This window comes from Chrysochloris asiatica, unplaced genomic scaffold (genome assembly GCF_000296735.1).
Source record: "Chrysochloris asiatica unplaced genomic scaffold, ChrAsi1.0 scaffold00125, whole genome shotgun sequence".
In the NCBI taxonomy this organism is placed as follows: Eukaryota; Metazoa; Chordata; class Mammalia; order Afrosoricida; family Chrysochloridae; genus Chrysochloris; species Chrysochloris asiatica.
The window spans coordinates 5,739,363-5,756,661 of record NW_006408643.1 but is presented as its reverse complement, the minus strand read 5'-3'; the positions used below and the strand labels follow the sequence as shown (position 1 = coordinate 5,756,661).

General features: G+C 49.2%; 1 protein-coding gene across 2 annotated transcripts in view; it reads left to right on the top strand.

Moving 5' to 3' along the window:
• Positions 1 to 1,413: 1,413 nt before the first annotated feature.
• Positions 1,414 to 17,299, top strand: part of TJP3 (tight junction protein 3) — a 38,113-nt gene continuing 22,227 nt past the window's right edge. The window contains exons 1-9 of one of the 2 annotated variants that reach the window (XM_006868946.1): positions 1,414 to 1,431; positions 10,048 to 10,104; positions 10,201 to 10,310; positions 11,205 to 11,307; positions 11,523 to 11,874; positions 13,087 to 13,190; positions 14,669 to 14,828; positions 15,086 to 15,194; positions 16,330 to 16,403. In XM_006868946.1, the coding sequence (XP_006869008.1) occupies positions 1,414 to 1,431; positions 10,048 to 10,104; positions 10,201 to 10,310; positions 11,205 to 11,307; positions 11,523 to 11,874; positions 13,087 to 13,190; positions 14,669 to 14,828; positions 15,086 to 15,194; positions 16,330 to 16,403 (1,087 nt within the window). Of the gene's footprint in view, positions 1,432 to 9,999; positions 10,105 to 10,200; positions 10,311 to 11,204; positions 11,308 to 11,522; positions 11,875 to 13,086; positions 13,191 to 14,668; positions 14,829 to 15,085; positions 15,195 to 16,329; positions 16,404 to 17,299 lie in introns of those variants that run through there. The other variant, XM_006868945.1, reaches the window with a different exon arrangement.

The following is a 17,299-nucleotide window of genomic DNA, read 5'->3' as shown; positions in this document are numbered from 1 at the left end:
ACCTTGTAGTTCAAATGGCTTTACAGTCTGGTGCATTAACCCACAGCGCCACACAGAGATTACAACCTAGGAAACCCAATGGGACAGCTTTACTCTGTGACATGGTATTGTTATGGGTCAAAAAACTGAAAGGCACGTAACTTCAGGAAGCTGTGGAGGGGGGTTGTCTATGCCCAGATTTGTCCCCTAATCATGGGGCTGGGGTGGAGCGCAGCACAGCCAGGTGTATTTTTTAAAAGTATAAAGGAATATGTTGTTGTTGTTAAGTGATGTAGAGTGGATTCTGACTTATATAGGGTTTCTAGGAAGCAGCTGGCGAGTTTGAACCTTGCTATCAAGTGCTTTATCCTACAGCACCACACCCTGGATGCCAAAGGACTATTATGGGTGGGACTATTGCCACTTTGAAGGTGATATCCTGGTGTGGTGCTTGGGTTAATGCGCCAGACTGCAAAGCCGCTTGAACTACAAGGTTGGTGGTTCAAGCTCACCAGTCACTCCTTGGAAACCCTATACAGGGTCGCTATGGGTCGGAACCAACTCGATGGCACTTAACAATAACAACAACCCCCAGGTAGAGGATTTCTAGTTAGCAAGTTTTTACCTGAGTCTTACCTTTGGAATCCAGGGGCCCTGAGGGTGAGGTTGGGCTGGGTGAAGAGAGGGAAGCTGACCTTTACCCCTTGGATCCTAAAGAATTTCCTTCTGCCCCGCCCCTGCCCTCCCCATCTGGGGGCCGGCCATGTGCTGAATCCCGAGGCCAGGGGTACAGGACCAAGCCCCACGGACAGGAGCTGTGCTCCTTCAGAAAACCTAAGTGCCTTGCTGGGCCTCAGTTTCCCCTCTGCAAAATTTGGGTAAACTTCCCAGAGGTGAACTGTACTTAAGAAGGTACAGCTCTACACTCCGGAGGTGTCTGGCCCTCTATTAGCTCCTGATTCAAGAGGTCTCCCAGCTGAACTTTAAAGTGTGCCCATTTAACGGATGGAAAACCAGTCTCAAATCATAGACTCCGTTCCGAACGTGGCTATCATTCTTCCCGGGTCTTCCCTGAAGCCTCACCTGGTCGGTCTTCAGTCCAGACAGAGGGCCCGTGCTTTGGCTGAGGGAAAAACATGGCCTGGAGTTTCCTCCCACGGCCTGGAATCTGCAAAGGGGGAGTGATCGAAGCCTCCTAGGCGTCCCGAAGGCGTGTCAGGGTAGGGGCGGGGCCGGTCAAGACGGAGGAGGAAGAGGGGCAAGTGTAGCCGAGTGCCGTGAGCAGGAGAGAAGACGACAAGAGCTGGGTCCCTACTCCTCCAGGACCCTCCCCAGCCTCCTCCCTCACCCCAGGCAAGGGTTGGATTGAAAGTTTCTGGCCCCACCCCTACCCCCCACCTTGGGCTCGGGCGCTGGAGAGCCCTAGGGTGGACGATGGCCGTGAGATTCCAGGTAAGTAGCTGCCACTTGGCGGTAGGGGTGGGTGCGGAGACATGAGGTGTGACCCTAGAGCACTCTACCTGTATAACAGATTGGGAAAGTGAGGCGCAGAGGGCGTGGTCACTACTCCTAGTCAGGTGAGGAACCCTGGAGGCACAAGTGTCTTAGCGGTCAAACAGAAAGCTGTTGGTTGGAACGCATCCAGCAGCTCTGCGGGAGAAAGGTCCTGGCGGTCTTCTCCCTTAACAAATACAACGTAGGAAACCTTAGGGTGCAGTTCTACGCTTACATGGGGTGGTTTTGAGTCGGAATCCACTCCGCGGCATACAAAGCTGTGTCCACAGGCTTCCAATGGCTCAGGATCTGCGATGTTGCTTTGAATTCAACTTCTGGCTTTTCTGCTAATGAGACTATCTTGGAATACATGCCTCCACGCCTCTCTGTCTCCAGATCTCTTCTGGAAAATGGGTGGTCTGATCTTCATTTTAAAGGAGGGCGAGGAGAGGATTCTGAGAGGGGGTGGAAAAAAGCATTTTAAGTACCTGGTGTGCAGTTTATGTTTTAAAAAGATGACAGTTCCCCCATACCCACCCCTAGGGGCTTTCTGTTGGATTAATGTGGAGCCCCTATCCTGGGGTGTGGTCAATAGTTGCATTTATGGGTTGCTAAGGTTTTGGTGAGTGTGAGGCTGTGGGACAGGGAAGCACTTTTTACTTGGAGTCTACTGAATACAGAGGAGTCCTGGTGTGGCACTGTGGGTTAATGCGCCAGACTGAAAAGCCCTTTAAACTGCAAGGTTGGCAGTTCAAGCTCACCAGCTGCTCTTTGGAAACCCTATACAGGGTCGCTATGGGTTGGAACCGACTCGATGGCTCTTTACAACAACAGCTGAGTACAGAAGGAGCTCTGGTAGCGTAGTGGTTACGAATCGGGCTGCTAACCTCAAGGTCGGCAGTTCGAAACTACCAGCTGTTCTGCGGGAGAAAGATGAGGCATTCTGCTCCCATAAAGATTTACAGCCTCGGAAACCCTGTACAGGGTCGCTATGAGTCGGAACCGACTCCACGGCACACAACCACCACCACCACTGAGTACAGAGCATGGCTGTTTGGAGAGAGTTTCACCCCCCAGGAATGGAAATCTTGTAGACTCGGTAAATTTCACGTAGTTGGATCTCAGATGAGCCCAGGAGGGTAGACTGAGGCCACAAAGGAGACATGGCTCCCCCCTGGACCACATCGCCCTAGGCTACAGGACCAAGCTAATCTGGTTTCAGCCGCCCCTTTCCATAGTCTGGTTTCAGCCACCCCTTTCCCGGCAAGGAGGAACAAACAGCTCTCAGAATCCTCTCCCCAACTTTAGTCTATGCTGCTCCTTTCCCAGACCCCCATCCCAGAGGTGGCGGGGGAGGGGAACACACTAGGGAGCCACCTGCCTCCAGGGTTGTGGGACTTGGTACCGCCATCCCCTGGGGCGAGTTTCTTGTTGGGTGTTTGTACTGCTGGCATGTACTCCTGGTGTGACTGAGGACCGGACCCCGCCCCTGCAGAACTCACCTTGACAAAGGCGGGGCTGGAAACACCAGACACACCTGGCTGCTTTGGTAGCCTGGTCAGCCTATTATTCCAACACCAGTCATTCCTAAAACTCTTTGCCCCATTGGCTGGCACCATTAGGGGAAATGCTGGGGTTCAAGATACCCACCTTTTCTCATCAGTAGACCCCAGACTGGGGGCTAATAGGGAAGGCTCATTCCACTCGCTGAGGTGAAATCAATTTCAGCTCACAATGTTATGATGTTGTTGTTTATGGGAGCAGAAAGCCTCATCTTTCTCCCGCAGAGCGGCTGGTAGTTTTGAACTGCTGACCTTGAGGTTCGCAGCCTGATTTGTAACTACTACGCTACCAGAGCAGTTTGACGTTAAGTTCCCTCAAATTGGTTCTGACTCATAAGGATCCTGTATAGGGTTTCTGAGGCTATAAATCTTTACCGGAGCAGAAATCCTCATCTTTTTTTTTTTTTTTTTTGCAGAACCAGAGTAGCTGGTGGGTTTGAAACTGCCAGCCTTTTACTTGGAAGCCCAGTGCTTACCCGGTAGTGTCATCAGGGTTCCTGTAGGGAAGGCAGCCATTTAATATTTTGGTGTTGGTGGCGGTGGTAGCCAACTGATTCTAACTCATAGCGACCCCTATGCACACTTCATTCACTAGAATGAAATACTACCGACTTTCATCACCATCCGCTCGATTTTTCCCGTGTTTAACTCCATTGTTGCAGCCACTGGGTGAATCCATTTCATGTTGAGGGTCTTCCTCTTTTTCACTGACCCTCTCCTTTACCAGTCATGATGTCCTTCTCCAGGGAGTGGTTCCTCCTGATAAGATGCCCAAAGAAATAAGATGAAGTCCTACCATCCTGGCTTCTAAGGAGCATTCCGGCTGAACTTCTTCTAAGACAGACTTGTTTGTTCTTCTGGTAGTCCATGGCATACTTAATATTCTTCTCCAATGCCATAATTAAAAGGCACCAATTATTTTTTTATATTCTTTGTCTAGATTATGTGTATCAAATATTGAAAGTTGTAGGAAACCTCCGAGGAGGTAGAAGGAATAAATACACTGAGTCATTGTACCAAACAGAGTTGGTCAACATTCAACCAGGTAGTATATGATCAAGCATAAATATGATCTAGAACTGGTGATACTGAAGCAAGAAGCCCAAATGCATTGAAGGCACTGGGAGAAAACAAGATTCTAGGAATTGATGAAATACCAGTAGAGATATTTTCACAAGCAGATGCAACACTGAACGTGCTCACTCGTCAATGCCAAGAAATTTGGAAGACAGTTATCTAGCCAAGCAACTAGAAGAGATCTGTATTTATTCCCATTCCAAAGAAAGGTGATTCAACAGAATGCAGAAACTGTTGAGCAATATTAAATAATATCACACACAAGAAGACAATTTAAAAATGATGGCAGCTGTACATGGAAAGAGAACTTCCAGAAATTCAAGCCGGATTCAGAAGAGGATATGGATGGAATAAGTGATATCATCGCTGATGTCAAATGGATCTTCACTGAAAGCAGAGATCCAGAAAGACCTTGACTTTACTTGCTTTATTGACTGTACAAAGGCATAACAAACTATGGTCAACATTTTGAAGAATGGAAATTCTAGAACACTTCATTTTGCTCATGCAGAACCTAAACATAGACCACTCCGCAGCCAATTGAACAGAACAAGGGAATGCGGAATGGTTTAAAATCAGGAAAGGTGTGGATTAGGGTTGTATTCTTTCACCATACTTATTCAGTCTGTATGCTGAGCAAATCATCTGAAAATCTAGTTTGTTTGAAGACTAATGTGGTGTCAGGAATGGAGGAAGATTCATTAACAATCTGTGATATGCAGATGCAGTCACTTTGTTTACTGGAAGTGAAGAGGACTTGAAACATTTACTGTAGATTAAAGAACTCTGGTAGCGTAGTGGTTACGAATCGGGCTGCGAACCTTAAGGTCAGAGGTTCGAAACTACCAGCTGCTCCACGGGAGAAAGATGAGGCTTTCTACTCCCGTAAAGATTTACACCTCGGAAACCCTGTACAGGGTCGCTATGGGTCGGAACCGACTCAACGGCACTTAACAACAACAACAACATTGGATTATAATGTTTGAGAAGAATATTAAATAGCCTGTGGACTGCCCCCCCAACAAACAAATAAATCTGTTTTGAAAGAACTACAGCCAGAATGCTCCTTAGAAGCCAGAATGAAGAGACTTTGTGTCACATATTTTGAACATTTTATCAGGTGAGCCCCATCCCTAGAGAAGAACATCGGGTAAAGTGGAGGGTCAGTGAAGGAGAGGAAGCCCCTCAAGGAGACGGGTTGACACAGTGGCTGTACCAATGGGCTCAAACATAGTCATATGCTTCTGAGGTTGGTGCAGGACTGAGCAGTTTTTGGTCCCCGACAATACATAAGCTTGCTATGAGTCAGAATCGACTTGAAAACCCTTAACAATAGCAACAGGGAAGGCACACGTGGATATAGACATCCCAGGTCCTAGTAATAGACAAGGGTTGCGCTTGAGAGAGGAATGAAGAGTGCGTGTCTGTTTAGAGGAAAATACTGTCTTGGGGCTGTGAAGGATGAATAGGAGTTTACTAGATAATTAGCAGGTGCTAGGGGAGAACGATGAGGCTTTCTGCTCCCGTAAAGATTTACAGCCTCGGAAACCCTGTTCAGGATCACTATGGGTCAGAACCGACTCGACGGCACTTAACAACAACAATAGCGGGTGCAAACACCCAAGAAAGGAGCCTGATTGGAGGGCCCAGAGGGGGCCGATGGCCCATCACCAGGTCTTTGTTGTTATTGTTAAGTGTTATCACTTAGTCGGTTCCAATTCATATCAACCCTGATTAGGGTTTCTGAGGAGCAGCTAGTAGGTTTGAACCGTTGACCACACCAGAAACCCCTCTCCAGGACCTTGAGTGCCCAGAAAGACATGACCGGCCCCGCCTGATGAAACAAGATAATTGGAGCTTGTTTAAATGCCGTGAAAATCAATCCATGAAATGGGAGAAGTGATGGGTGTCAAGGGAGATTGTTTACTTTGGTAGTCAGGGAGGGCTTCCTGAGGAGGTGGCATTTGAGCCAAGACCGGAGCTGCAGGGACCATCCATGCAGAAATCCCTGGAAGGGTGTCTCAGGCACAGGGAACAGCCAGGCAAAAGTTCAGAGGTAGACACAGCTAAGGTGGGCTGCTGGGTTAAGCTTGATCCCTGGGGCACTGGGGAGCCCTAGAGGGTTTGGAGTCCTGGTGTGGTGCTGTAGGATTAGCATCAGACCTCAAGGTCAGTTTGAACCACAAGGTCCTGGGTTCAAACTCACTAGTCACTTCCCCAAACTCTACACAGAGTCACTGAGTCAGAACAGACTCCATGGCACTTACCCACAGCAGAGGGTTTTAGGGAAAGCGTCAGTCAGTATCCATGGAGATGTAACACACAAGCTGGGGCAGGCCCAGGTCACCTGCTCCATCCAACCCACCAGGGCCCTGTTCCCGGGTGGCTGTTTCTTAGCGTACAAAAATTCCTGGAAGGCCATTGAAGGACACCAAATCTAAAAATCAAAGCAAGTAAAAGGAAGATTCTGTTTTGAAAGATACATTCAGAAGAAAGGAACTAAACAACAGAAGGCTGGTAGCCTATTCAAATGAACACCTCCCCCATCCCTGCAAGGCCTGAGGCATGTGAATGAGCCTTTCTAGTTTCCTCTTCTCAGAAACCCTATACTGGATCTCTGTGAGTAGAAGCCATAATATCAACAAGGTGGGATTAGGAGCCCTGGTGGCACAGTGGGTTAGGCATTGGATTGTTAATCCTCAAATCCATCAGTTCAAATCCACAAGCCGATTCTGGGGAGAAAGATGAGGCTATCCACTCTGGTAAAAGAGTCTCTGAAATCCTAAGGAGCTCGACTCTGCCCTATAGGCTTATTTTGAAGTGAAATAGACTTGATGTGAGGCCAGTGGGAATACGCAACCCTGTGGCGCAGAGGATCAACGCTGACCCTAATGTAAAGTTTGAGCTCCCCAGTGACTCTGCAAGTGAGAAAAAAAAGACCTGGAAATCCACTCCTGAAAAGATTGTTGTTGTTGTTGTTGTTGTTAAGTGCCGTCGAGTCGCTTCCGACCCATAGTGACCCTCTATAGGGTTTCCGAGGAGCAGTTGGTGAGCTTGAACTGCCGAGATGAGAGTCAAAAATTAAGCTCGTAAAATATGGGTTTATTCTGTTAAAGGTTCGATTAAAATCATTTTAAATGATCAGGTTTAGATTTATTGCAAGGAAAATTTTTATAGGGTTTCACCATAATTAAAATGTGTTTCCCACTTAAAAAAAAAGTTAGGAAAGCCGTTGAAACCCTATGGGGCAGTTCTCCCCTGTGCTGTAGGGTTGCTACACATCAGAATCAGAATTGGACTCAATGGCACACAACACTGTGTAAAGAAAAGTCATTATTATTACTTTAAACAACAGTGGCTACAAGGAACCTGGATCCTGTTTTCAAGCATGGTGTGGCAGGAGTCCTGGTGTTGCGCTGTGGGTTAATGCGCCAGACTGCAAAGCTGTTTGAATCGCAACGTTGGTGGTTCAAGCTCACCAGCTGCTCCTTGGAAACCCCATACAGGGTCACTATGGGTCGGAAGCGACTTAACAACAACAATTCGCCCCTGCATGCCAGTCCTGAGAGGCCAGGCAGGCAGTAGGTACCCATTATACAGATGGGGAAACTGAGACAATGAGATTTGCAGTCCCAGTGAGAAAGGAGTAGCGATAGATTGGGCCCTGAAAGCCTAGTGGGGCCCTGCCCGAAGAATTGTTTCTCTCTCTTCTGTCCCCCTTCTCATAACCCCCAGGGGTCGGGAATGCTGCCTTCCTGCAATCCTAGAACCTGAAAACAAGTCACTGGCGCGTGCTCCAATGGGGGCCACCGAGCCAAGGAATGGCCCAAACAGTGGTGCCAAGACCTGGGAGGGGCTGTCATCCTCTGCCCTCTACCAGGGAATCAGGCATGCGCAGACTTGCAGAAGGGAGGGGCATGCCCCCCTTCTCCCAGAATCTCTGGGCTGCATGACCTTGGTGGTGCACCTGCCCCGGAACCTGGAGCGCTCAGCTATCTCAGAGGCAGGAAAGTAAGAATCTGTGTGTAGCCGTGGGCTCTGCTCCTGCCGCCCCTAGCCCCACACTCCGCCACCTCTGCCTCAGTTCCCCATCTGTAGCGCATTGAGGTTGATTTCCAACCACAGAAGTCTGTCAGCGTAGGCTGGCGTGTTGCTGTGATGCTGAACAGGTCTCAGCGGAGCTTTCAGACTAAGACCAGGAAGAATGTCCAGGCAATTGATTTTTTTTTTTATGTTTTATTATGACTTATGTAATAGTTTACATGGGAGAACATTAGTTTTACATTCATCCTATTGTATATCGTTTCATTGCCGTGGTTACAACCCCCTCTATTTATCATCAACCAACCAAAGGATATACCCTGCAAGCCTGCCCCCTGGTCCTTGGCACACAGACTCTCTCCCTCTCTGGGTCTAGAGTCCCCAGTCCAGTCGCTACATCTCTCCACATCTCTCCCTGTCATCGTCTCTGCCTCCATCTCTGGCGTCACTGCTTCTCTGGGTAGGGTCTCACACTCCGCTCTTCTCCCTTGATGATCTCAGGGACCTCTGCTCCGAGACTGCAAAGTCAATCACTCCCCTCCTTTTGCTACAAAACATCCACCTTTACATTTCCAACCCTCACGGTCAGTCCTGATAACATGGGCAATTAATCTTTTTTTAAAAAATCAGCCAGTGAAAACGGTATGTATCATAAAATCTGATGAGTTGTGCATGGGGTCCCCATGGGTGGGGGCAGTGCTAATGATGGCTGCTAACAACAATATGGATAATAACCTGCCTTTTGAAAAGAGTACATTAAATGAGATTGTGCATATAAAGTGCCTGGCACAAAGGAAGCACTTCCTTCCTTCATTCAGCAAATATTGAAACAAACAAAAAAAGCTTTTCTTGGCACTAGGGACTCCACTGTGAACGAGACAGACAAAAATCTTGGCCCTTCTGACCTGGCGTTCTAAGAGGGGGAGATGAACAGAGAACAGATTATAAAATCTATAGATGTCAAGTGGTCATAAAGTCAAGTTCATTTAGCAGTGCCTTGGAAGAATGGCCTGGCTGCTTCTGAAAAGGTCATGGCCTTGAAAACCCTTTAGAGCACAGTTCTCGTCTTACACATGTGAGATCTCCATGAGCTGATATGGGCTCAGTGGTCACTAAGAAAAACAACAGGGTAAACTAGGGCCAAACTTTCATTTTTAAATTTTTCTTGAAAGACTCTCTCCCTGTCAGCACTGTTGTTTAAAGCCTGATCCTTCTCTGGACTGGGGCCTTACTATGCATTGCAAGGTGTTGAGCAGCATCTCTGATCTCCATTCACTTGACCATCCCCCTTGCCAGTTGTGACAACCACAAATGTCCCCAGACCTCACCCATTGTCAAGTTCTGTGGAGTTGGTTTCGACTCTGTATAGGATTGCCAAGGAGCAGCTAGCTGGTGATTTTGAACCGTCTACCTTGCTGTCCTGTGTTTATCCTACAGCACCACACAGGACTCTCTGTGCCCCCTAGGGTGCAGAATCACCCAGGATGAGAATCCTAGATTAGGGGACTCCACTGACCCCCAAAAAAACTCAGTGTCTGACTTCCTGATGTCCTAGGATGCTGCCCACATTGACATCCACACACGGACTGGGGAGGAAAGATGAGGGAAATCACAGGAGCGGGAGGGTCCCCCAAATAAGGTTCTTGGTATTTCTTTCCCCCTCAGCCCTTCTGACATCACCAAGTGTCCCCTGAGGGCCAGATGGCCCGTGGTGATAACCACTGACCCTTTCCGCAAATGTAAACCCTGAGGTCCAAAGACAGCAACTTGCCTGTCTCAGCTGGGATCATGGGAGTATTGGAGACAGACTCCTTATCTGGGCCTGGGCCCCCCACCAATTGCTCTTATGAGTCTGTTGTGGCTCCACCCCATTTTCCCTGCCCGCTCCCTCCAGGTGGCAGACATGGAGGAGGTGACCATCTGGGAGCAGCATACGGCCACACTCAACAAGGTGAGGTCTCCCTCTCTTAACCAGGGGTCCTGGGAGATGGTGGGTTCTGTCTTGGGGAGTGAAGTCAAAACTTTTCTGTGGCTTATTCTACCATAGGACCCCCGCAGGGGCTTTGGCATTGCTATCTCTGGAGGCCGAGACCGGTCCAGTGGCTCTGTGATTGTGTCAGACGTAGTGCCTGGGGGACCAGCTGAGGGCCAGTTGCAGTGAGTACTGAGGGAATTGAGGTTCCGGCTGGGGGAGGGTGTACGGTAGAAGGGCACCGCAGGAACCAACGCTCTGAAGCTGGAATGTGCCCAGGACCTTCCAGCTCCGTCAACAAAGGGTTTAGAGTTGGCAGCTGGCCAGAACTAATGACTGGCCTTGGAGCACTTGCTGGTCACTAAGAACATTTCTTGGGGCCACGCTGGCCCTAGAATTGACCTGGGACAGGAAGTCCTGAACTCTTTTTGACAGAAGGGGAGGAGACTCAATCTTTTGAGCCTTTGAGGGTGGGAGGCTCCTAGGAATTATGTTGATTTTAAAACGTTCTGGAACCTGAGGGATTGCAAGGGTGATAGGCATGAGTCCAGCTCAGGACCCAGGACAAGGTTCAAAGAGAGAGAGACTCAGCAGAGAAAGAGGAAGAAAAGCAGGAATGAAGACTTGGTAGAAAAATGTGAGGGGACTCAAAGGGACCAGTTGTCATCGAAGCTTCTGTTTTATTATTCCCTGGGTGGTGTAAAGGGTGAGTGCACTTGGCTGATAACCAAAAGGTTGGAGGTTCAAGTTCACCCAGAGGTGCACCTCGGAAGAAAGGTCTGGTGATCTACTTATAAAAAGTCAGTCACTAAAACCCTATGGAGCCCAACTGTATGGAGTTGCCATGAGTTGCAATAGACTAGCTGGTGACTGGTTTTTTTTGTTTTGTTTTGTTCTTTGAGGGGAGGGTATTTAGGATTAGGTCCATTTTACAGATAAGGAAAATGAGGCACAGAGGCATAAATGTCTTCAGCGGCACTGGGGGGTTCACTGGTGAATTAGACCCTGCCCTTGTAGGCCTGGAGTTTCCAGGGACCACCAGGAAGGCCTTCCTCTCAGACCCAGCCCTCCTCCCACAGGACAGGGGACCAAATTGTCATGGTGAATGGAGTCTCTATGGAAACTGTCACCTCCACCTTCGCCATCCAGATACTGAAGACTTGCACCAAGCTAGCCAACATTGTGCGTGAGCCTCTAGCGGGAGGACCAGCCTCGGGGCACAGGGTGTCTGACACTCTACTTGTCCTTCAAAGCGCCAGTAGAATCTTGTTTCCATTATATTGCTTGGACATTGAGTCCAAGAGAGGAGCTGGGGTCCCCCAGGCCCACTGGTGGATGGGGCAGAGTCTCCCTGGCCCCTGCCTCAAACTGCCCCTTCTTTCCGCATCCCCTGACAGACAGTGAAGAGACCCCGGAAGATCCAGCTACCGACCACCAAGGCAAGCCCCTCGAGCCCAGGCCACCTGGACTCAGATGAGGAGGATGGACACCAACGTCTCAATGACACTGACCATGGCCAAGGCTACGAAGGCGACTCGTCCAGTGGCTCGGGCCGCTCCTGGGGTGAGCGTTCCCGCAGACCTAGGGCTGGCCGCCGGAGTCGCGCTGGCAGCCATGGGCGCAGGAGCCCTAGTGGCGGCTCCGAAGCCAATGGGCTGGCCCTGGTGTCCGGCTTTAAGCGGCTCCCAAGGCAGGACGTGCTGATGAAGCCCATGAAGTCAGTGCTGGTGCGGCGGAAAGAGAGTGAAGGTGAGCCTGATCAGCTCTGGTTAAGGTCCTGGTGCCCCCACTGTCCCGACAAACAGACCCTTTGTTGTATGTGGTCGGCAGAGGAAGTGGTCACTATACATGTCCCCATCCTAGGACAGGGACCTGGGGATATGGTACCTCCGGTGGCAAAAAGGATGTTGTTGATAGTGGTGGGTGCTGACTGGATCATGGGGTGGTGGTGGTGGTGGTGGTGGTAAGTGGTGGTTAGTGGTGGGTGGTGATTGATTAGTATTGGTGGTTGGATGGGGGGGTGGTCAGTAGTGGTTGGATGGTGGTGGGTGGTTGTTACTGGGTGAGGGTTGGCTGGTGGTGGTGTTGGTGTTGGTGGTTGGATGGTGGTATGGTTGTTGTTGGTTGGGTGATGGTGGGTGGATGGTGGTGGGTTTGGGGTGGTTGTTGGGTGGTGGTAGTGGTTGTTGGTGATTGGATGGTGGTATGGTTGTTGTTGGTTGGGTGTTGGTGGTGGTGGGTAGATGGTGATGGTGGATGGTGGCTGTGGTTGTAGTTGATGGTGATATGGGTGGTGGTGGTAGTGATGGTGGGTGGATGGTGGTATGGTTGTTGTTGGTTGGGTGATGGTGGGTGGATGGTGGTGGGTGTGGGGTGGTTGTTGGGTGGTGTTACTGGGTGGTGATAGTGGTTGTTGGTGGTGATTGGATGGTGGTATGGTTGTCGGTGGTTGGGTGATGGTGGGTGGGATAGCTGTTGAGTGGTGTTAGTGGGTGATGGTTGTGTTTGGTGGTTGGCTGGTACAGTTGGCTGGTGGTGGTGGGTAGTAAAGTTTAGTAGTGGTTGGTGGTTGTTATCCACTGACAAGTTGATTCTTTGCTGGTTGGTGGTGACGGCTGTACTGGTTAATTGCTGTCAAATCAATTCCCACTCATAGTGACCAGAGTTCCCTAAGCTGAGTCAGAACTGACTCGCTGGCTGAGGTGGTGTAATCGTATAGAAGCAGATCCCTAGCCTTTTCTCCTGCTGAGCGGTTGGTGGGTTCAAACCACTGACCTATTGGTTAGTAGCTGAGCGCTTAACCACTGCACCACCAGGGCTCCCTCTAAAAAGGATGTAGCAGATGGAATTAAGTTAAGAATCTTGAGGTGGGGAGATTATCCTGGCAGGTGGGTAGAGGGCAGGTTAGAATTCTAGCCGAGCTCTGGGAGACCTGCCTCAGTTTCCCTCCTCCCTCTACAGAGTTTGGGGTCAAATTGGGCAGTCAGATCTTCATCAAGCACATCACGGATTCGGGTCTGGCTGCCCGGAACCGGGGGCTGCAGGAAGGAGATCTTATCCTACAGGTGAGTGGGGGCTGGCCTTTCCAGAGGGTGGGGAGTTACAGCAGAACTGGTACTGAGTCATATTCTGTCTGGCCCATTTTCCGAAGATTACAGATGTCAGTTTCTAGTATCCCCTTGAGCTTGAAGAATCTGTGATAGTGCTAACTCCCGGGCCGACCCTGGGTAGTTCTGATGTGAATGACCCCAGACCAAGCTTTGGGGAGAGGTCTTTCTTTCTAGGCATCTCCCCAGAAAATCGATTTTTAGAGATTCTTAGGGTTTGATTTCTAAGCGGCCCTAGTGCACAGTTTCTACCGTGTCTTCAACATTGCCTCTTTCTAGTAAGTCTGAAGAACTGTGTATTTCTAGTGAAAGAATCCTGGTGTGGTACTATAGGGTAAGCATTTGACTATTAACTGTGAGATTGGCAGTTCAAACCCACCAGCTGCTCCTCGGAAACCCTATACAGGGTCACTATGAGTCAGAACCGACTTGAGGGCACTTAACAACAACAATGACAACAGTGGCATTGGAGAAACCCTGTGGCTTAGTGGGTTGAGCATTGGGCTGCTAACTGTAAGGTCAGTTAACAACACGGCACTTAACAACAACAAATTGTTGGCTGGAGTCCTGGTGTGGCGCTGTGGGTTAATGCACCAGACAGCAAAGCCCTTTGAACTGCAAGGTCAGCGGTTCAAGCTCACCAGTCACTCCTCGGAAACCCTATATAGGGTCGCTATGAGTCGGAACCAATTCGACGGCACGGCACTTAACAACAACAATAACATTGGCTTAAAATTGAGCCGTGGAGGTTCAGGCTCGGATATGAAAGGAACACATTGCCATATCTTTTCGCCTGTAGAGCCTGTGGGTGGGTTTCAACCACCAGCCTTTTGGTTAGCAGCCCAGTGCTTAGTCATTGTGCCACCAGCGTTCCTTAATATTTTCCCTAGGGAATATCTATTTTTAGTAGCCCCTGGGGACTGTGTAAGGAGCCCTGGTTACACAGTGGGTTGAGTGTTGGGCTGCTAACCAGAAGATTGCCTGTTTGAACCCACCAGCTGCTTCAATGATGAAAGATGAGGCTCTCTGCTCCCATAAAGATTTATAGTCTCGGAAACCCTATAGAGTGTCGCTGTGAGTCAGAATCGACTTGATGGCTGTAGTTTGGTTTTTTTTGATTGAGGATTGTGTAAGGAGCCCTAGTCGTGCTGTGTGTTAAGCATTGGATGCTAATTGAAAGATTGATGGTTCAAAACCCACATTCTGCAGAAGGAAGATGAGGCTGTCTGTTCCTGTAGAGACTTAGAGTCTCAGGAATCCTAAAGGGGCAATTCTGATCTGTTCTGTAGGGTTACTTTGAGTCAGGATCAACTTTATGGCACAGGGTTTCAGAGGATTGTGTGTGTCTAGTCTCCCCAGTCATAAAAAGTTGTCCGTTTCTAGTATCCCCCATCTCTCATTAACTTGCCTGTTCTTTTCCGCCCCTACCCCTTCAGATCAACGGGGTATCCAGCGAGAATCTGTCATTGAGCGACACACGACGGCTGATTGAGAAGTCGGAAGGGAAGCTCACCCTGCTGGTGCTCAGGGATCGGGGGCAGTTCTTGGTGAACATCCCACCCGCGGTCAGCGACAGTGAGAGCTCCCTCCTGGAAGGTGAGAGGCCAGAAGGCAACTCCCCAAAGAGGGTGGAATGGAGGGCAGGCAAGGCTTGCCTAACCCTTAGAGAAATATGTGTCTTCCTCCCATGAGGCTCAGAAAGGGATAGGAATTTGACCAAGGCCACACAGCAAACTAGAACCTGAACTTCCCAAAGCTGAGTCTCCAACCTTTGTCTAGGCTTGCTAAGTCTTGCCTCTCTGTCAAATGGATCTAGTCTAAAGGCTGATGAGATGCCTTCTCTGTCCCCACAGATATCTCAGACCTGGACTCCGAATTCTCTCAAGCACCACCCTCTCATGTCCCTCCACCGCCCCGGCATAGGCAGCGAAGCCCTGATACTAGCCGGACCTCCTCACCTGTGTATGTGCCCCTGTGATCCTGAGTAGTGAGGGGCTGGAAATAGACGTCTTAGGGGTGCCTTGAGGGGTACAATCCTGGTGGCCTGCCTGGAAGAGGCCCTTCCTCCCCTGTCGTGTTCCCCCACCCCCACCCCAGTAGGAGAAGCAGATTTGAATGTACTTAAAGCACTCGATTGCTAAACCAGAAGGTTGGTGGTTTGAAGCCACCTAGCAACTCCACAGGACACAGACCTGGTGTTGTGTTCCTGTAGCGATTTGTTGTTGTTGTTGTTAAGTGCCATGGAGTCAGTTCCAACTCATAGTTGACCTGGTATAGTGTTTCTGAGGTTATACGTCTTACAGGAGCAGAAAGCCTCATCTTTCTCCCATGAAGCAGCTGGTGGGCTCAAACCGCTAACCTTGAGGTTCTCAGTCCAATGCTTATCCTACAGAGCCTCTGTGCTCCTTCCATAATGATTAGTCTTTGGTGCGGTTCTATTCCGTCAGTCAGACTCGATAGTATCCACCACCATACATGGCTGACTGTGTAGTCATACAGTAGACATAGATATATAGATGACAGCCTAGGAAACCCCATGGGGCTGCCCTGCTCTTTCATATGGGGTCACTGTGAGTCAGAATTGAGGCAGCAGAACAGAAGGGCTGACATTTGCAATCCCTCACAGAGCCTTCAACATGCATCTGCCCTCGGCCCCAGCAAGGCCCTGGAGGTCACCATGTGTGCAGGGATATAGCTGGGGGGGGGGGGGTGTTTGTTCATCACAGTGAGGCTTCTTGTTGTTGTTAAGTGCCGTTGAGTTGGTTCCGACCCATAGCGACCCTGAACAGGGTTTCCGAGGCTGTAAATCTTTACGGGAGCAGAAAGCCTCATCTTTCTCCCGTGGAGCAACTGGTAGTTTTCAAACTGCTGACCTTGCAGTTCGCAGCCTGATTCGTAACCACTACGCTACCAGAGGGAAAAACCCTTGGTGGTTTGTTAACAGGCTCCTCCTTTAAGCCTTCAGTTCACTGTGATGTAGGGATGTGTCAGTTATCGTGCCTTAGTCCCCAAGGTCTCCAAGACCTCTCAGTTTAAAACAGCAGTTAGCACTTATTACCATATGTGATTTCTTCATCCTAAGTTGGTTTCCCACCAGGGAGAGACCCCGACTTCAGCAGATGCGATCTGTGGACTCCAGAGCTGCCTCAGAACCAGGTGAGATGGGGGGTGGCTCTGAGCACACCTTTCTGACTTTTCTGATCCTGTCTACTGAGGCTGAGCAAAGAAGAGGAGAGAAGGTTGCTATTAACCTAAGAAGGTTCCCTAGAAGGAGCAGGACCTGGTTGGCGGTACTCCAGGCCATGGGACATTGTCTTTATTAATGTCCTCCAGAAAAACAATACCAACAACAGATATATGGTCATGCGCTTTACTACTAAAGGAAAGGGTGGCAGTTTGAGTCCATCCCAAAGTACCTCAGAAGAAAGACCTGGAGAGCCACTTCCAAAAACTCAGCCATTGGAAACCCTAAGGAACACAGTTCTACAACTTAAGGATGAATTCTACTCATCAAAGTCGGCTTGAGAGCAATTGGCTTAGTGTTTATATGCTTACAAGGTGGGGAGCTTCCAAAGTTTGTGGGAAAAAGTCCATTCCATTTTTCCATGAACTTTTTGAAGCTCCTTTGTATACATACATATACACTCACACAAACACAGACCCAATAAGATATAAATATATAGGTAGGCTGCGTGGTACAGATGGTTAGCTGCTTTACTGTGAGCTGAAATGTTGGCAATCTGAACTCACCCAGAGGTACCTCAGAGAAAAAGGGCTGACAATCTTCTGAAAGCCACATACAGCCATTCTACTCTGTACACATGTAGTTGCCATGACTTGGAATTGAGTCAATGACAGCTAACAACATGTAGACACATATACACTGAACTGATAAGATACACACCCATGCAGGAGGGGCTTCCAAAAATGTATGGAAAATAGAATTTTACCACGAACTGTTTGAAGTTTCCTCATATATACATACATAGAGAACCAATAAGATAGATAGATACAAACCCAATAAGATATTTCTGCAGAAGGAAGATGAGGCTGTCTGTTCCCGTAGA